Source organism: Nannospalax galili, unplaced genomic scaffold (genome assembly GCF_000622305.1).
Source record: "Nannospalax galili isolate Female #2095 unplaced genomic scaffold, S.galili_v1.0 scaffold278, whole genome shotgun sequence".
NCBI classification, from domain to species: domain Eukaryota; kingdom Metazoa; phylum Chordata; class Mammalia; order Rodentia; family Spalacidae; genus Nannospalax; species Nannospalax galili.
Window position 1 is genome coordinate 1,949,348 of NW_008347536.1, and position 21,348 is coordinate 1,970,695.

The 21,348-nt window shown below is 37.9% G+C and overlaps 1 protein-coding gene across 1 annotated transcript in view; it reads right to left on the bottom strand.

The window, feature by feature from the left end:
* The window catches only part of Tmem135 (transmembrane protein 135), a 272,569-nt gene that overhangs the window by 15,762 nt on the left and 235,459 nt on the right, over window positions 1-21,348 (bottom strand). Inside the window, exons 7-9 of the mRNA XM_008844130.3 lie at window positions 10,559-10,600; window positions 3,720-3,866; window positions 945-1,014 (exon numbers count right to left, since the gene is read on the bottom strand). Of these exons, the coding sequence (XP_008842352.1) occupies window positions 945-1,014; window positions 3,720-3,866; window positions 10,559-10,600 (259 nt within the window). The remainder of the gene's footprint in view (window positions 1-944; window positions 1,015-3,719; window positions 3,867-10,558; window positions 10,601-21,348) is intronic.

Sequence of the window (21,348 nt, forward strand, 5' to 3'; positions counted from 1 at the left end):
ACTGTCACTGTCAACGCTGAGCCCTTGGCATTCACACTAACAAACACAGATGGGGAAGAAAGCCGCCTCTCTATATTGGGGTAGTGTACAACTCAGCTCTTCCCATCATCAACTGTGGGGGAAATGAAACCATACAAGAAAGAACAGTAACTTCTAAAAGCACTGGACTTGTGAGCACCATTCAAAGAGAAGAGAAATGCAGCAGGTGGTGCCGCCTGTTCTACACTCTACAGTGGAAACACTCTTCCAGGGCTGGTGATGAAAGAGAAGGAAGTAGGGGAGGCGGGAAGTATAGTTTCACACTATAACTCAATTACCCTAGAGAATAGGAAATTTATTTATGCTAGTGTGCATAGCTAACTTTCTTAATGTAGAATAACTTGAGCCAAATTCTAGTTAGCTACATGCCTTTTAAAAAATATGACAGACTTAGCAATTCAAAAAATAGGTATCACTGTTCCAAACTGAACAATGTGTATGCAATGTGTCACCCTGAAGATCTGGCTGGGACAGCACACGGTCCAAGGGCCTGTTCTAGGGTATATCTCTAATGAGGACGGCTTACAATCATAATGGCCTTGTCTCTTTGGTTGTCACCTTTCATCTCTCTTACTTCCTTAGGTTTAGGTTAAGTTAATTATTGCTACAGTGGTGGGTGCTGGACATGGGTCTCCTGCACGTTAGACCTGTACTCTAGCTCTGTGCTACAGCTCCAGCCCCCCCAAAAGCAATTTTTAAGCAAATTAATTTTTAAATTGAACTAAAAATCTCGTAAGTGAAAACTATATTATCTATTGTCACAAAAGTCACTGAATCAATGCAAAAAAAAATGATACCAATATTAATGTGAACTTTTCTAGTTACCAGAAAAGTATTTAATGGAGAAATTATTTCAGTATATAGTCTTCTTTGTGGGAAAAAAGTAGACGCCTTCACAGACTTACTTTAATGCAGTAAGAGATGCAATTATCTTCATAATGTTTGCAGCATCTATGCCTTGGTCCATGTTTGCATCTAAAACCAAACCCCAAAAACAAAACAAATTATTTTTGAAGTACATATGTGTATGTATATATCCCTGTGAGCACAAACACACACATGTATAAATGCATGTGTGTGCTAATGAATCTATTTAAAATTTCCTAACCAATAAAGGGGAAAAAATATTACCACTTCTTTCTAGGGGGTTGAAACTTTTTTTATGACATCCAGAAGCAAGGGTAAGAAAGGTTTTTGTCTTTGTTGCTCACACATTATACATAAGTGACTACAATCAAAATACCTGAATATGGAATAAAGAAACATTGGCAAGCATTTGTGACTAAACATGAAAAACATGCATCTAACCATCTATATACACCACCAAATTATGGAAGCTTTAAATCTCCTATTGCAGAGTATGACGGTCATAAATCATCCATGAAGCCAGTACTTGAGCAAACATCATAATGAGAATGTGCTCATATTAAAGGAATTTATACTTAATTATATTTGAGAGAAAACATCTGGAAAAGAAACTTGATAAAGTGTTACAATTCAAAATTTTGTTTTAAAAAATAAATATGGAAATAAAAATCATGTGGGAAGTCAGAAGTAGGTTATTTGTGATTTGATTGTAAACCACTTAAACCTCCAGTTTCATGTAAACATTTCTGCTAGGAAGACTACCGTTCTTGCCGTACACTGACTCTAGCTGTTTGTTCATCATGGTGTAAAAATGTAGGTGGACTAACATGGGTCTAGATCTCTTTCTTTCTCTCCAAAGTTGTCCCCTTTCATACCAAGTAGCCATCATAAGTTTTCAGACTAGTTCATTGTTTTCATGGTAGGAGCACATAAACTCTTTCAAGGGTATGACAAAGCATGTAGAGAAATGCTCTAGCTCTGTACCTCTCCAACCCCATTTGCAAATTGATTACTAGCAAGACCTTTCAGAAAAGCACTTTTGCACTGCAGCTGGATTACAGGGGCAGCCTGTCCTAGTCAAAGGCGACAGCATCAGTTCATTCCACCCGCATGTCATTAGAATGATATGCCGTATCTGTCCCTGTGGAGTTGCTGAGTGATTAACGCTGAAGGCTTGAAAAGGCTTGAACCAGAGGCTCATACCTCGTGCAAACCATCACTCTTCATACTTCTAAGTGTCCTCTTCAAAGTCAGCTCCAGTTTTGCTACTGCAGCTCACAGGAATCACTAAACTCTCTTTTGCCAGCAAAGTTATATCCTGATACCATCTGTACTGTCACCTGATCTTTCCTTGGTCACTCGTGAGAATGGCTCCTAAGTCCTAGACTACCAATCTCATATTATTGGCTTTCCTTCCCTTCAATAAGATTCTGCAACTGCTGCATCCCAGTGGCTCAGCTGTGTCTGTTATGACCTGCTCAGTGCTGATCCCCAGGAGCCATGCATCCTCGTCTGTTCTCCATGTTCCCTTCACATTACTCACTTTCTCAGCAACTTTCACAAAGGCAGAGCTCTCTTTCCTCTTCACTAAGATGACCCATAACTATTTCTGAACTTGCTTAATGAGTTCAATGCAATGTTTGTTCCTGACATCTACAATTCCTTCTTTTTCTCATATTTTCTATGTGCAATATAGAGTAAAAGGAACACAAAAGTTCTGAATTCAGTAAAAATTTGAATTCAGTAAAAATCCACTCTGTGTCTATATATTCTACCAGGCAAATTTACATGTGGTTTTTCATTTGATGCTCATTAATAGGGACTATTAACCTGAGGTAACAGTCAAGGACTTTGAGAAAAAGGCTACTTCAGTCACTTGCCAAAGTCACAACGCTGTTAGAGGCAAAATAAGAGTCCAAGGTAGGGGGGCTGGAGAGATGGCTCAGTGGTTAAGAGCACTGGTTGCTCTCGCAGAAGGCACAGGTTTGGTTCCCAGCACCCACATAGGGGCTAACAACCACCCAAAACTCTAGTTTCAGGGGATTCAATGCCCTCTTCTGACTTCCGTGGTCACTGCATGACATGGGTGCACTTACATACATGCAGGCAATATATACATAAAATAAACTCAGACACATAAAATAAAATATTTTTAAAAGAGTCAAGGTAATTTTTCTGTTTTCTTTCTACAAGTGATCCCTTTTCCTCAGTATGGCCTACTTGTCCTGTCCTCTCTAAAATGTCACTACTATGACTGTCTCTGTTGGCTGAAGTCATAATTTTTAAACCATTACATTTATTTTTATTAAATGCCTACACTAAAATACCAAAGAATGCACAAAATATAGATTTCTTTTTCTGTGTAACATTTTTTTTTTAAACTTTAGCCTAGGGCCATCTATCTTTTTACTGCTAGAAAATGTCCTTTACTTAGAGCTAGAGCCTCACTGCTCCTGTGTCATCTTGACTCTCACAGCAACTTTTTCCCTCTCTTTCCCAGTCTGGCAGTCACTCAGCACATGCTTCCCAAGGTTCTTCTTCATGGCTTCCTGTACTCTGCCCAGTGCAAATGGAAAAATATTTCAACTTAATGTAAATCTATTTTAAAGACACATGATAGTCTGCCATCCAATGAAAAAGAATGAGTAACATTCATTTGCAATCATATACCTTTTATATACTCTAGGCATAGGTTTGCTGGGGAAGAAAGGTGTAATACATCACCTGAACAGAAAACAGCACTGCCCTGACACAGTACAGATGCCATATGAGACAGTGACAAAGTACGCAAAATGTCAAGATAAAGAACGCACATGGAATCCACAAGCGTCCTAACTAAAGTCATTAGCTTCGTTCCTCGGGGCTTCCCTTTGTGTTTCTCCCTCTTTGGTTCCACTTTCGCATATGCTGTTTCTGGCGAGTTAGAATGTGTGGGAATTTCTTCCTTGCCTACAATGAACCTGAAGAAAAGAACAAAATGTCCTGTGATATATTCCTCTGTGGAAAAAAAAATCAGTAAGAAAAAAACGTCATTTATATACAGATATGTATTTGTCTATATGGAGAGTTTCTTAAATTAGTACTTTTATAACTTATATAAAATAATATTATACTCTAAAACAGATTTTCAAAATCTGAATACTCAGAAAATTTTAATGGTCATTTTATCTGACATAGAAATATATTCAAAATCAAACTAACAAAGTAAAATATAACACAATACTTCTATAATGTAGTCTTTAATTTACACAGAATGCCAGTTTTTAAAATACTTTTGAGTTTTTCTGCATTTCATATAATAGATTTTAACTGAATTTAGATAACCTTTCCTCATTCCTCCCATAGCGCCCCCCCCCAACACACTGAATATCATGCATTCTGTCATATATGTTAAGTCCTATCTGGTCAAGCTTTTGTACCCAGATGTCCTTAGATGCATGTTCAGCCACTGGAGTCTAGTCAGCCTATCTAGGGTAACTCCCTTAAAGAAGATCAACTCTCACTCACCCTACAGTACTTAAAGAAGATCAACTCTCACTCACCCTACAGTACTGGCAACAGTTCTTCAGCTAGGGTAGGGGCCTGCTGCTGATTTCCCTTGTTCTATGCTGGGTTTTTGTCTGACTGAGTCAGCATGGGTCTTGTGCATGTTGTCACCATTGTTACAAGTTCATATGAGCAAGTTCCCTGGGGCCTGAAAGTATCTGTTTATTTTCATGCACCAACCCTGGCTCTCACAATCTTTCAGTCCTCTCTTCCACAATGATGGCTGAGCCATAAGTAGGTAAGGTTTAAAATAGGAGTCCTATCCAGTGACACATAGTCTTCAGTCTCTTATTTTCTAAAATTTGGCCAGTTGTGGCCTTCTGTGTAAATTGCACTCTGTTGTATGAGGAAGTTTTGCTAGTGAGAACTGAGAGATGTATTAGTACCCCCCCCCCGCCATTCTGCTATATTTCATGAACCTGAAGTGTAGAGATTCCACTGTAGATGTGTCACTTGGGGCTTGGCATCTCTCACATATATATTCTCTGCATGTGGCCAGTTGGGGAGCTCTATTATAGCCTCCATCAATTGCAAAAAGAAGTTTCTTGCTGTATGCTAAATATGGATCCTTATATTTATAGACAAGTAGACCTTATACCGCTCATCAAAGAACGTCAGTTTTTAAAGTGTTGCATGCCGTAAAATTTTTCAAAACAGGCAGGTCAATTTGGATCTGTGGGTCAATCACAAAAATTGTATTTTATTTTTACAATTACAATTGAATTGTTTTCTCATTCAGAGTAAAACTAAGTTTATACCTAATGAAATCTTGAGTGGTAAATAGCTGCAGTACAGTGGAAGGCCCTAGGAAAACTGCCAGGATTGCACCTATCCTCAGATTATTTCATTAGACTCTAAATTCTGTTAGTCAATGTTTCTTAGGAAAAAATTAAATACATCTAGGATATGAAACTGTTCCTATTTTATCAAAGCCAGATAATGTTTTTCCAAAGACAATGCAATAAAAAATGTTACTGCAGCCAGGCGTGGTGGCACATGCCTTTAATTCCAGCACTGGGAGGCAGAGGCAGGTGGATCTCTGTGAGTTCAAGGCCAGCCTGGTCTACATAGTGAGTTCCAGGACAGCTGGGGCTACAGGGAGACCCTGTCTCAAAAAGACCCCCCCCCCAAAAGTTACTGCCATCAGACAACATTTGAGAAATGAGCTTTCAAGGAGTTTCATGTTTTGAACTGCACTGAAAGAGTCTTTGCTCTTATAAAGAATAGCTAAGCTATCCTAAGGAAACCCTACCTCCTGAAATTTCAGAAAGCGTATTCATATCTTAAATTTGGATTAAAAAATAAGAGGCTCAATAATACTATGCTGAAATTCTAGGTCTTGTGACAAGAAAAATATGAAAATTTAAGCGCTCAGAAAAAACAAAAACAAAAACAGAAAAAGCTTTTGTTACTATCAACAACTGACATCCATCCTATTATGGCAAACTTGGTAAAATATGCAGTTTTCAAATCACATGGTGTGCAAAGGGTTTGTTTGCCACCAGATGTCAGCTCTGACTCTGGCTGCTACTGTTCCAAAAGAATTTGCTCTTTACTTGAGGCTGTGCCTGGAGGGTTTAAGATCTGAATTCTGTTCTTTATAAGCAACTGGGATAAAACTAGAAGACCAATAGTCTCTCTCACGCCTATCATGATCTGCTGTCCTCTTGATGGGGCTGATGACCACACACTACAGGCCACTTTCTTGAAGAAGTTGTCCCAGTCTCTAGTCGGGGTGAATTAGTGCTATTTCACCTGTGGCCCTGCAGTCCCCCAAACCCTCAGCACTGTAAGTACCACTGTAGTAGTCTCCCTTCCCAGCTAGACAGTAAGGACTATAAAACTATGTCACTCTCCTAGTGATTATATCCCAGTGTCTAGAATAATACGTGGAGTATTAAAAATATTTAATTAAAATATTGAATGAATACTATAAGAACAAGCATTTTCTGAGTTCTAATTATGTGACAGGCACAGCGCCAACAAGCCTTTTATAAATGTTAATTGTTTAATCCTCACAGCAATACTACAGGTACCGTAATTCCCATAAGAGTTAGCATGAATAGGTATCCTATTTACAGAGTATATTGTCAGTAACTACTTGAACACAGAGCTGTCTGACTCCAAAATCTGACCTCTCAATCACTGAAGCATGCCCTTTCGTACATCTGTACATGGTTCTTTCCATGACTCCAGCTATTCCAATGGCTTCTACCACTATCTCTATAACTGGTGTTTTCTTAATCCTGCAGACAATTTCCAGGGGAAGCTTCCTAACACACAGATCTGGACTTGTTATTCTCATCATCTGAGAACTTCAGCAGCTTATGACTGAATCAAATACAAACTCGCGTTTAGAGCAGGGACTAGGCCTGAGTGAGTGCTAGTCCCAAGTTAGTGTTCCATACTGCAGTCCACAGATGAGATATGTCCTCTTTAGTCCACAAGACACTGCACCCTCCTGGACGCCGAGGCCTTCCTGCTGCCTTTCTCATCTGGCTCATTCGACATGTTTGCCAAGACCCTTCCTGTCTTTTAAAGTCATCCTCCTTACTGCCACACTCTTGTAGCTATCCTGTTTTCAAAGGAAAAAAACAGATGTCTGTGAAAGAATAGCACTTCTGTTATAGCATTTGGGCTTTTTTTTTCCCTCTCTAAGTAATTCTGTGCAATTTCCCAGCCTTCATCTGTCTTTATTCCTATCTACAACTTGGAAGGAGACACTAAGTTAGGTCTGCCTGAATTTTTTCCTGAAAAAGCGTGCACTTCTTTTACAACATTCAGCACAATTATAATTAACATTGTCTCCCCACAGTCTCTGAGGACGGAGACTAGATCTGACTCATTCACCAGTGTATTCTCAACACAGTACACATCTTAGGACAAAGTACAAATGAAGACAATAAATATCAAGTGATAGTGTAGTCTCTTACATGCTAAATGCTTTAAAAAACGAGCACTGAATTAGAATGAAGCTTAATATTCTAACGTCTTTTGCTCTGTGTCTAGTCTGGACATTAAACTAGGTCTGTGTATCAGTAGCTACACATTGATTAAGGAGACTTTTCCTCAATGAAATGATGTGCATTTTCATAATAGTGTGGTCCATACAGGACTAACACTTCCCCAGGCTAGTTATTGCTGGCGTTCACTTGCATTCACTTAATTCCCGAATGATGAGCATTCTCAACAAGGCAGTTTAATATTGCCAGAAAGTCATACTAAGTTTGGCCACAATATGCATTTTTCTATAATTAAGGCTAAAATTTTGTTTTTGACATATTATAAATTTATAGTATGTGTCTATAATAAAAATTAGGCAGTCGACAATGGAAAGATGCAGAGAAGAACATCATGACAGGTAATAATACTTTTGGAAGCTTCTAAGAAAAACATACATTAACTTATTGATTTTTAACAATAAAACTTGACAGTAAAAATAGCATCTAGGTCTTAGTACTAGTATTCTGAATATCATCTTTAAATATGAAAGTAACCAATATGCATACAGGCATTCTAAAATGAAATCAACTCTGATCAGGGGAAGAAGTACAATGTAAGCACAACAATCTGCAATGCGTAACGATTTCTTTAACAACAGTGCTTGTAACAAATAAACATTTCTCTAGAAGACTTTCCTATAACACAAAGGAAAATTTAAGTGTCAACAGTCCAGACTAGTCCTTGAGTAAGAGTGGATCTGAAGAAGAGATAGAGGTCTAGGGAGATGGCTCAGTGTTTAGGTATACTAGCTCCTCTTCCAAAGGATCCAGGTTCAATTCCCAGCACCCACATGGTAGCTAACAACTATCCTTAACTCCAGTTCTAGAGAATCTAACACCGTATTCTGGACTCTGAAGGCATTACACACACGATGCACTCAAGTGTATGTAGGCATAATACTCATACACATAAAATAAATATTTTTAAAAAGAAGAGATAGAAAGGTATCTGACACATTTTGAGTTTTTGCAAGGATTTGAGGACTCTTAGGGAAACAAGGCATAGTTTTTTCTTAAGAAAATCATCTTCTGGTTTTGTTATCAACTTTCAGTTAATGCACCATACTTTATCATCATTGGAAGGACAAAGCAAAAACTTATTTTCTAATAAATATCATGATTTCTTATGAAAAAAATAAGGCAACAAATTATATATGCACTATAATTTCAGAAGTTTTTGTTACCATAAAGTTTCCACAACCAAATCCAAAATTCTGATTCATAGTCTCCCCACCAGCACTTTCTCTCTCTCTCTCTCTCTCTCTCTCTCTCTCTCTCTGTGTGTGTGTGTGTGTGTGTGTAATGGGGATTGAACCCAGGGTCTCACACACACAAGGCAAGTGCTCTACCACTAAGCTCTGAAACACTCATGATCACACAGGAGCCTTTTTTTTTTTTCCCATTCCAAACCGGTTTCCTGTCAGGCCAGGTGATCTGCCATTAATACCAACTTCCTCTGAGTACCTGCCTGCACCTACCTCCCCCTCTCTCTCCCTCTCTCTCTCGCTCTCTCTCTCTCTCTCTCTCTCTCTCTCTCTCTCTCTCTCTCTCTCTGTGTGTGTGTGTGTGTGTGTGTAATGGGGATTGAACCCAGGGTCTCACACACAGTAGGCAAGTGCTCTACCACTAAGCTCTGAAACACTCATGATCACACAGGAGCCTTTTTTTTTTTTCCCATTCCAAACCGGTTTCCTGTCAGGCCAGGTGATCTGCCATTAATACCAACTTCCTCTGAGTACCTGCCTGGGCTTTCAATACTCAGCTGATAGGAGGAGAATAACAAAGAAGGAAAAACGTCACTCACTAGGGGATCATTTCCTATTTCCTTCTATTGATAACTGCTGTCTTTTCTCTTTAATCTTTTCATTATCACCTAAATCCAAGCATTTCTTTTGTCTTTCCTCCTTTGGTTTTCTATTTTTCAATGACTCAAATACTTTTTCTAGACTAGCCTTTCTGAGACATTGTTACCTACCTCATACCTCATTCAAAACTATTTAATGATTCTCAGCCCACTTTATCAAATCAAATCAGCCTTCTGCCCTCCTCATCCCCTATCACTTCTACTATCTGACTCAACCTGCCAAAAATATCTTTAAATTCCCTAAAATAGATCTTTATTCACTTCCACAAACAGCGCTCTTCTTTTTCAGTTGTACTTAGCTAAAGCTACCCCTTAAATGCATACCACCCATAAGATGAAGAGCCAAGATTCTGAATACTTATTGCTTGCCAGGCACTGCTTTCCAACACTATGCACTAGCTCATCTGATCCTCAAAATAATCATAAGAGACAATGGCATAAAAACTTCTCCTAGAACTGAAGCATACCCTAATTTTCCCCTCTAATACTTACAGTAAGCGCCACCACACTACTCTACTTCACTAATACTACTCTATGTGCTTCAGAAAATAAAACATGCAACACTTATGACATAAACTGAAAAACCATTGGTTTTGGAGTCAGTATATATTGTGAGATGTTAAATTAGTCAAACATTCAGAGCTTTGGTTTTTTTCATGGTGTCCAGGTGGGCATAAAAATCCTCCTCACAGAATGCTTGCAAAAATTTTAATGATTGAAAAAAATTTAATTAACTAGTCCATGAAAATGCTTTAAACTTAGTAACACCAATGCTATCTAACATTTATACAGCATACATAATGGGCAGATTACTGTGCGAAGAGATGAAGTAAAAAGAAAAGACTTTAGCAACACTAAGATGCAATGTATTTGTCAGTGCATGCATAAATCCCAGGCAGTTAAGTACTTCCATCTTTTCCTAAGGTTTCATTCACACAGCTTTGCCTTTCCAAGCTCCCTGACGAGAGTTCTTTTCTTTCTTTTCTAACATCCTAAAGTATAAGTCACAACAGGACCCCAAAAGTAGTAGTCATTGTTTGAATGATTTTTAGGGGAAAATGTCTAGTAAATTATTCTTTCAATAAACTATCCAAAAAGGCTTGGAAGTGCTTTTGTTACATTTAAAACTGTTGTCAGATTAAAAAGTAAATTAATAAATACTGTAATTGCATATTTTATTATTTTAAGAAAGTTAACTCATAACTTTTCTCTTAACAAGGATATATAAAATGTTACTTACCTAAGTGCAGAAAATGTAAATCCTTTCAAGCCATCTTTGCACCTAAAACAAAAATTTGCAATCATAAAATAACATGTTTTAAAATATGAAGTAGTATATTTGATGGCTTTTTTTTTTTAAAGTGGTTTAAAAGGTGAAATTTTTTGGTAAAGGTCTAAGTAAGCATTACAAATGGTCAAACAAGCAATCAGAAATGAAGCAAGCCACCTTTGTGACACAAAATGATTAATATAATTATGTCTGGTTTTACTATGGCTTATTAATCTAAGTTTGGGCTCAATCTTCAGCTCTATAGTTGAAGAGAGACTTAAGTCAATCTTCTAAGGGATGCATCTGGATTTAAAATGAAGGCTGGAAGTAAACATTCTTCATTCTGCCCAATCCCTGGGGGCTGATGTTCTGTGGAAAAAAAACACCACATACACTATAACACCACATATACTAGTTGAGTCTAACAACTATGTCAATCCAAGGTCCTGACTTCTTTCCAGTAATTCGTCGGATGCAGAGTAACAAAGAGCTAGCAGGCACAGAAAAGCTTCACGTTCAGTACAATGCTTTTACAAAACCTCCAGGTAAGCCAAACCAGAAGAGATACACAGAATGGCAAACAGGAGAGACAGGGAAGGGGGAGATGATTCCAAGCAGTACTTTTTGAATACTTAGGACTGCTGGGCAGTTGGGGCCATTAACTAGTGTTGTTTCATTTGATAATAATGTAGCTCTCTGTGTAGGCTTCCCTGCACATTGTATCTGCACAGGGGTAAAAACGGAAGCAACTTCACTTCATGGTGGTCACAAGGCTAACAGACGCACAGGAGTCACAGGTCCACTTGGGGAGGAATGTCATCTAACTGAAAAGTCAAGGTTTTCTTCTGTTCATTCTCATGAAATTGCAGTTTAAACTGAGAAAGATGCAGACTACCTAGTGATTTAGAATTAAAGAAAAATGAAAAACTCGGATTGACAGTAAACATAATCTTAAAGTAGGGACATTACTAATAGGGCCAAAGGCCTGTTATGCATGGTAATTATAACCATATGGAATCTTTGGTATACTCATTACATAAAGGGACTGTGGGTATTTATTACTAAAATCTTTTGAAGAAATCTATTGATTGGTGATGCAATGACGTTCTAATATATTTTAATATCAGATCTTGAATTAAATAAAATAAATGAGCATCTCATTCTGTATGTTATTTGTATGCTAGGTTACAAATGAAGTTTTAAAATATATCTCATTGGAGGTGATAAAAATCGGCAAAAAACTGTAAACCACGTGCAGATGATTTAAAACACTTAAGGTTTCATTTTGGTGAGGCAGCATGATCAACTTTGTGGTCATGTTAACAGTGGGAAATGTAACCAGAGAACGCAGGTAACACACTTTATAAATACACAGAGAATGGGCATGAAGTCAAAAGAATTCATATGCTAAGCTAAAAATGTTCTTGGGAAAATTACAGCATTAAAATTCTTAAACCTATCTTTTCTCCACCAGAAGAAAGTGTTGCATAGTAATTTAAAACCCATAATCTAGATGGGTGGAGTGGTGAGGGAGTGGGCTAGAGGTCTATTGACTGGAGAAAAGAAAGCAGTAGATTGAAAGAAAGCAGTAGATTGATTAAAAGATTATGTACATCTGGGAACAAATTCTGTCTTTGGTAGGTCATTGTTAAAAGATAGCCATTTATCTTTGTGCAGTGCTGAATAGATAAAAGATTCTGACAACTTGGTCTAGTCAGCACTGCGTATTTTTGACCCTGCACAATAAATTTAATTGCAGACCAAAACATCAAAAAGTAGCTTTCAAGTATAAAAGGGGCATATACAAATGAATTTGCAATTTCATTATGATGGAAGGTTGGTTCTTTCAGCAGAACCCTGTGGGAAGCACTTCATATTGGTAAAGTCTTAACATGGATTCAAAAGGCTATTCTTTCTTCCATTCATGTGTATAAGGTTTGTTAGTGTAATTGAGGGTCAGATGTCTGTGTCAAAAGAACAAAAAAGTAATTATTCCCATAAGAAGAATCTTTAAAATGTGGCCCTACATTTTGACATTGAGAGTATTGTGCAAGTCGTAACCTAACTATGAAATGTTACTGAAATCTATATTCAATGTAGAAGGTGTGATATAAAGATTTAAACAAAGTAGACCCATTAGATGGCGCTTCCCTTTACTATGGGTTTGGTAATTAAAATGTAGATAAAATTACTTTTCCATCTAAGTATGAATACTCACTGACTTATTTAAAATCGTCATGGCTACTATCTTAAGCACTGGTTTAGGTTCCAAATATGCAGAATGGACAAGACAGCACCATACTTCCCCACAGACATTCCAGCTGGGAGAGTGACAACAAAAATGTAAGGCAAAGCTTAATCATGGTTGTGGGAGAAAACCCTGCAGGCAAGGGAATCCAGTGATGAAGTCAGGCTTTCTCTTTTTACATAGTAACAGGGTCAAGTAGAGTTCTCTCAAGGAGGCAAAAGTTGACAATTTGATCAGAAACTTGACAAAGGAGGCAAAAGTTGACAATTTGATCAGAACGGAGGAAGGGCGTTTCAGTTCGAAGCAATAGCAAGCAAAATCTGTGCTGAGTCTGCATAGCTCCAGCACAGAGAAGACTCCTGCGACTGCAGCAGAACAGGGTAGAGGAGTATGGTAGGCAATGGGGTGACAGGGGCAGGATGAGGGGGCTGCCAACCATGCAGGGAGGCACTTTGGGACATGGTTAAGGACTCTGGAAGGATGTAACACGTAAGAGAATTATTTTGGCAGCTGGAGGAAGAGCAGATACAGAAGGCAAGGTTGGAGGTGAGGAAGCGGATCAACACTGGGAAGATGACCACCACAGAGGTGGACAGAGGGGCAAGAAGAGGAATCTGAATGTATTTCAGAAGCAGAGGTGTCAAGACTTCTACATGGTCTGAATGTGGGGTGAAAGAAAACGGGAACTGAGATTACTAAATATCTTTGGTTGGAGCAGAGAGGGACCAAATGGCTACTTAGTAAAGGGAAGACTGGTGGGGAAAGAAGAGTAGAAAATGAAATTGGTTCAGGGTATGTGCAGTTTGAGATGTGCTGGAGCCGGCTGAATGGATGTGAAGGATGCAAGCAGCTGAAAAAGGACTGATTTATTTACATGTTATAAGCATATCCAGGAGACGGCATGAACTCATAAATACAGAAAATGCATAGATGAAGAAAACATGTAAGGTGATTTATTGATTTATCTGTGTTATAATGACAAAAGATATTTTATAGAAAAAAAACCAAAATCAATTTTTTCTAATTAAATCAGCCTCTAATATAAAGTGTCATTTGATTTTCAAGTGTTCATAAAGTGTATGCACAGACCTGCTATTTTGTCTCTGCAAATGATATAGATTAATTACAATAATTCAATTCATATTTACCAAATCTCTACCTTTTCAAGGTTTTGTGCTGACGTAAAGTATAATATGAAACAGTCAGGAAAGACAAGGAGGAAAAGGAAGTTTCAGTACTGTATCAAATAACCTAATCAATACAACTAATTACCAAGGTTCAGGATGGAACCACATACTACCTACAGGAAAGCATGAAGAAGCCCAACACTGTGATCATTAAAATAATACTTTCATCAAATGATCATATCTTGAATAAAGTATAAATGATAGTGAAAAAAAATCAATTCCACCACAAATTTTTTTTTTTTTTCCCTTCCCATGCTTGTTTTCCGTGAAATCACTTCCATGGAATACTGTGATCTTTATTACAGCATTGAACCAGCAGATGTCACTAGAAAACCATCTTTGGAAGAATTTACACCTATGGAGTAACATGTATTGTTCCAAGTGTTCCAATAAACATACATTTACAGGGATTCAAATTGTCACCAATAAAAATGTTACATTAATCTTCTTCAAGTAAATTATCTCCTGCAAGTAAACGTTGTGATAATTCACTTTTGATGTTTCTGTTCCTATCACTCAGCAATTACAGAACATTCAGTACCCTACTCCTTTGCACCAAAGGACTGAACAGTGATGGTGTAACCATGGCTTCCCTGCATGTGCTCCAGTGAGCTGATGACAGAGAGAACAACAGTTTCAGTAACAAAGCTCTGTGCACTCAGTTTTCAACCGTTTGGTGAATATGATGAACGTAAAGTACATACTTTATGAATCTCCTTTACAATATTTCTTCAGACATAATATATGACACAGTGAAATGAACCTTGGTATTTACAAAGTTACAGGCACTGGTAATTTCTCTACCAACCTTGACAACAACCACTTAGAACCTTGGTATTTACAAAGTTACAGGCACTGGTAATTTCTCTACCAACCTTGACAACAACCACTTAACTATAAGGCTTGATTTCTTAATCTATTACAAATTTTAAAGAGACTGGAAGTATATTAACATTTGAATTTTCAATTTATTTTTATTAAAATCAGAATGGAAAACAGAATTTTTCTAAATCACTTATAATAACAATAACAGATCTCAATAACACCAAGAATAACAACAAACACATCAAATGTGTTTTGGTAAGAATGGCTTTTACCACCATTGTTATGCTTATTTATCCCTTACTGTCATTTTAGATAGCTTTTCCTCCTTAAAAGGTTTTTGTAATTTTAATGTTTAATTTTAAGAGTAAAAGAGTAACTATAAAAAATATTGTTAAGTAAAAGAAATTCTGTATAGTACCATTAGTGCTAAAATATGCTGTGTTACATTTAATATTATCAATGGTAAAATTATATGCTTATGGATTGTTTCAGAAAGTGCTCGATCAGAATACATGACCAGTATGTGGTTAGTGGGCTTCTATTGACTGGACTAGGATAGGAGGCATGAGAAAAACAGATTTTTCACTTTCTATGAAGCTATAGCATTTGACTCTTTACAATTAGCATACATATATACTACTATATACTACTATATATATTTTTTAATTTAATAAATCAATTCTTGGAAACAGGAACAGAATAAACAGAGTAACTGTTATTATCTTCACTAGTATAATAGGAAAGAATGAAAAACTCAGACTAGTCAGTTTTACTAATTAACACTGCTATAAAGCTTTCATTAGGAAAAGACAAAAATATATTTAAAAAATGTTTTCTTTTCTAGAATTTTCTGAAAAAGTGATCTTAGTGGACACTGATAATTAAGCAACTATAATGATTTAAAAAATGAACCTAAGTTTAGATCCCCAGTGTACTATACAATGATGATTAAACAAGGAACATGAGGACCTGAGTTAAGATCTCTAGTACACAAGCTTTGAAAGCCTGGGCACAGTGGTGCTTAGAATCCCAATGCTGGAATGAGTGGACACAGCTGGACCCTGGAGGAGAGCTGGCCAATGAGTCTAGCAGAATTAGTGAGCTCCATCCAAGGTTCAAAGCAACTAAGGAAGACATCCAATGTCAACTTCCAGCCACCACATGTGCATGTGGAGGTGAATAGGGGTAAGTGCACTTGTGCGTGTGCGTGCGTGTATGTACACGTACACACACACACACACACACACACACACACACACACACACAAAAAAAAAAAAAACCAAAAAAAACACACAGAAAAATGGTCAACAACTTCAAACCAAGATTCTTGTGTATTCTTTTCTGCTTTTGTTTTCTTTAATTATATCGTATAAAACAAAAAAGCCACCAAAACACAGAGGAGGAAGTTTACCAACTTTCAACTACAATTCTTGTGTCTTCCATTCTGCTGTTGACTTGTTCAATCGTATAGCATGAAACTGAAATGCTGGCTACTAGTATATACTCTACCTACTTTAATCCTCTTAACAGTCCTTAATAGATCACCTAGCACACAGAAGACACTGGTAAATTGGAGAATGCAAAGATAGCTTTACACAGTACCTTAACTACCCATCATTTCAACCAGATTTTCTTAGTCTGGCACTTTGTATCATCTCTTTAAATTACGTGACTTGTGGAAACTATGTAAAAGCACAAGGATGGGGACAGGAAAGAAAAGTTAAATTTAAAAGAGTTGTGCATATTTCTAATTCTTAAATATTTTATACTATAATATTAATACTATTGATCACTCAGTACCTAAAATAAGGTTACTTTATTTTATATGAATACAATCAAAAGATGACAAAGAATACCAGCAGTCATAGACATTTAAAGCTTTGATTTTTTTTTTTTTAAGGTCAGTATATCATTGGTGCCAAGAGCACAAATTCATTTGGAAGAAATACAATAGAAAAGCTGAATTTCAAAGTCAAAAAAGAACGAATGCCTATTTAAACACTTCAAACTGAGGGTCACAGTTTTCTTCATTCTAAAGAAAACACTAAATTTTATGTAATTTATTTTACAGTAAATTTTAAAATATTTTTAAGCCCTCAAAATAATAAAATGCTCTGTAAATAATTTTTGTAATTCATTTCAAGAGTAGAAACATAGTGTAATCCTAAATTGTAATTCAATATAAGAGATGTAACCAGCAATTGTGAATTTTTATTACACCTGCTCACCATAAGAATGCAAAGAAAAACTGACAGAATGAATTTCATTTTGTTAAAAATGTTAATGTCTTAATAATATATGCACACTACAACGGTAATCAATTACTGCAAGTCACTATTCAGAACTTGTGGTGTGGCTTTAAACTCTGCATTGCCTAAATGCACACAGCAGGATCTTCCTCTTGTGCCTACTATTTTTAAATGACAAGATAGACTGAGAGCTTTGTTCTGGCCTATGGTATATGGCATATGAATATGGCATATGGCATTTAACATGGAAAAAAGAACAACTAATGTGTTCTTATTTTAAGAAACCTCATATATGATAATCTAAAGTTGGAACAGCAACAATTAAACTGGGATTTTATTTGCTTCATGCACAATTATAACTTCAAATATTCACAATACATTCCATTAGTGAATTTTTCAATGGCATTAACAATATTGCTTTTGATTCTGATAAATATTTCAAAGTACACTCATTTCATACAAAATTGAGCCCTGGAAATTGGATTTGTCTCAAAAATGCAAAGAATGTTGCCAAGGAAGGTAACAGCTACAGGTAATAAGTGGGTCTGAGTCCCCAGGTAATTGGTGTACACTATTCTCTAGTCTGTCCTAAATACAAATTGGAAACAGTTGAACTTACATACATGAACAACTCCAACAGAGCCACATTTCTCCCTGAACTTGGACAAGCTGGAAATGTTTTGGCTTTAAAATCCCATCTATGAAGCTTGTGTTCCAAGCTGAGTTAATTGCTTAATAAATCAAGAATCACCTTCAGAGTGTTTCTCACAAATGCTAATGAGGATAAATTTCCCTCTTGAAATGAACTAGTAATACCAATATTAGATTTGAAAAGAGTTATGAAAAGAAGATCGCAATTTCACTGGACCCAAACTAAAGGTGTTTGCAGTTCTCCATCAAATGGAATCTGTCATTATGAGGTAGCAACCCAAGTAAGAACAAAATGATTTCCATGTAAATTCAAGATAAATTTAGCAAATCAATTCAATTCACAGTAGTGCTAGGAATAAAACTATTTACATTTAACAAAATTAATTAAAATCATGAACTTTTATTAGTTACTTTTCTGTTTCTGTGAGAGAAACACCATGACCAAGAGAACTTATAAAAAGAAGAGTTTATTTAGCTTATGGTTTCAAAGGGGCAAGAGTCCATCATGGTAGAGAGGCATGGCAGCAGAGATGGCTGGAGCAGGAGTAGACGCTAAGCTCTCATATCTTCAAGCAGGCACAGGAAGCACAGTGTGACTGGAAATCAGCAAGGCTTAAGAACTCTCTAAGCCCAGTGACGTGCTTCCTCTAGCATGGCCATACATACCTTCTAAGACCTTGCAAAACAGCACCACTGAGGACAAAATGTTTGAATACTTAGAACCTATAGGGGACATTCTCATTCACACCACCACATTCCACTCCCTGGCCCCCAAAAGCTCATGACCATATAAGATGCAAAATGCATTTAGTCCAATCTTAAAAGTTCCTATAGTCTTTACCTGTCTCAATGCTATTCAAAAGTACATAGTCCAAAGTCTCTTCTGAGACTCAGGGGTAATCTCTTAACTATACATTCCAAAACAAGGCCAAAAACCAGCAGGGCAAACGCCAAATCCAGTAGTTTCACATCCGACTTCTGGGACTTTACTTCCAAAGGGCTTAGATGGCTCAGCCTCTCCAACTTTGCTGCTTGCAACATACATCTCCCTCTTGGGCTGGTACCACTCCCTGTATGTAGTTCTCCTTGGCCAATGTCTCACAGCTTTGGCATCATGAACATCTTCTTGGGGTCTCCACTGCCAACCAGGCTTCACTTTCACAGCTTCACAAAATGACCTGTCAGGGCCTTCCTCATGTAGGGACATCCCTGGTGCACGCTGCCTAGCTCCACGGCTCTTAGAAACTGCTTAGGCGACCCTTTCAACCTTGCATCTTTCGTGACTCTAAAGCCAGCACCACAGGAATGACGCAGACAACTTTGTCTGCAAGTTTGGGGTGGACCCCTGCCCACTTCATCCATTTTTGAAACTTTTCTCTGCTGTGATTTTCTAGCAGAAAATCCCTGCAGCATTTTTCTATCACAAGTTGGAGGCTTAGCAGGGTGTGGTCCTGCTCTGGAAGCATTCTTTCCATTGTTTAACTGCAAATCTGTAGGCCTATCCTTAATCATTTTAATCTCCTTAGCAAAGGGATCCTCTCCTTCAGCACATGTCTTGGCTCCAAAATTAATCTTCCTAGTGTTCTTTTTCAATCCAAACTGTACATTCTGCATTTCTTTCTGCCCCATTTGCTCTTTTTCACTGTAGATCTGCAGTGAAATAATACTGAATTGAATATTCAATAAAATAAAAGTGAATAATATTCAAAAAAATAAGTGAATAATATTCACCATGAATATTCAATAAAATAAAAGTGAATAATATTCACCATTAGTAGCCATGCTACCATTTCTATAGGCTATCTTGAAACATCCTCTGCCAAAGAAATTAGTTTCTTACTTTTCAACTTAGCCTCAGGCAAGCTTTTTGGCTATTGGCAAAACCCAGCCAGACTCTGCCAAAATATCTCAATTGCTGCTTAGTCCTTATTTCCCTCTGGAACTACATTGTTCTCAGCACTACTTTCTTATAGGCACCTACTAGAATGGCCTGTTAAGTTCTCCTTACAGTGATCAATTGCTTTTTTAGCCCAAACTTCCAAGTCTTCCACATTCCTCCAAAAACCTACATGGTCAGGTTCTTCGCAGTCAACACCCCACTCCCAGTACCAATTTCTGTTCTTGTCTGTTTCTTCATTTGTCTAAGTTTGTTCTTCATTGCTGTGACAAAATATTCTGACCACTACAAACTTGGGGAGGAAAAGGTTTATTTAGCTTACATATCCCGGGTCACAGTTCATCTGGGAGTCCAAGGTAGGAACTCAGGGCAGGAACCTGGAGGCAGGAGCTGGAGCACAGGCCATGGAGGAATGCTGCTTACTGGCTTGCTCCCTTGGCCTCTGCTCAGCCTACTTTCTTATGCAACACAGGCCCACCTGTCCAGGGGTGGCACCACCCACAGTGGGCCCACATCACTCATTAAGAAGATGCCTCTCAGACATGGCCACAGGCCAATCCAATAGAGACAATTCTCCAACTGAGGGTCCCTCAACCCAGGTGTGTCAAGTTGACACTAAAGCTATCCAGTACAAATGACCCCTTGTCAACTTGACACACAAACATCACTATTAAACCATAAACTTTCCAATTTTTGTCCCCAAGATATGATGTTAGTATCACAACATAAGACAGTATAACCTTAAAAACCCAGTCCTTAAAAAAATCCAAACACTTAAAAGTCCATAGTCTCTTAATAGAGTCTCAATTGTGGGTGGGCTTCTATAAAATCCAAAACAAGTACTGTCTTATTTCAAACGGAAGAATCAGGCACACCTAAGAAAAACCAGTCTAGCAAGGTAGCTCAAGGCTGGACATCTGGGAGTCACTCATGATCTTCTGGACTCCAAAGGGCTCTGGCCACTCCACTTCTCTGACTCTGCCATCCACAGCACACACAGCTTGTCTCACAGACCCAGGCCAGCTCCATTCCACATCTGCCACTGTCCTTGGTGGTCGTCCCATGGTCCTGGCATCTCCAAAAAGCTGGGGTCTCCACTGAAACTGAGGCTGCACTCTCACCAATGTCCTCTTCTGGCCTCTCGGGGTGCAATGCCTCAAATTCTCTCCATGACCCCTTCAATCCTGGGGTCTTCGGTGCAACTGAAGCACTTTCACCTATGGCCTTTTCTGGCTTCTCAGAGTGCCAAGCCTCAGCTGCTCTCTGTGACCCCTTCACGCTTTCAACACAAGAACCATGCAGGAGACTCTTACATATTACCAAGTCCTGCTTCCAGCTTGAGACAGAGGTGTGGGTCCCCTCTGTGTGCTGACCCTGAGGAAATACCTCCCGGAAGACTTCACCATAGTGCTGCTGGTATCGTTACTTACAGCTGATTTTTCAGCCCCAGCTAACCAGCATCAATTGTCCATGTAAAGCAAAGGTTTTACTTCAGGTTCTGGTCTCTTCTTAAATTCTTCAGCCCCAGCTGACCAGAACCCACAGATTCTCAATCCAAAATCTCACACGAACAGCCCTGATAGTCCCCACTTCCCTTTGAAGTTTTTTAAGCCATGCCTCCATCGTCTACAACTTTTTCAGCTCCACTGCAGCAAACTCTGAGCACGCAATAGCTTTTCCAGTCCAAAGTTCCAAACACATCC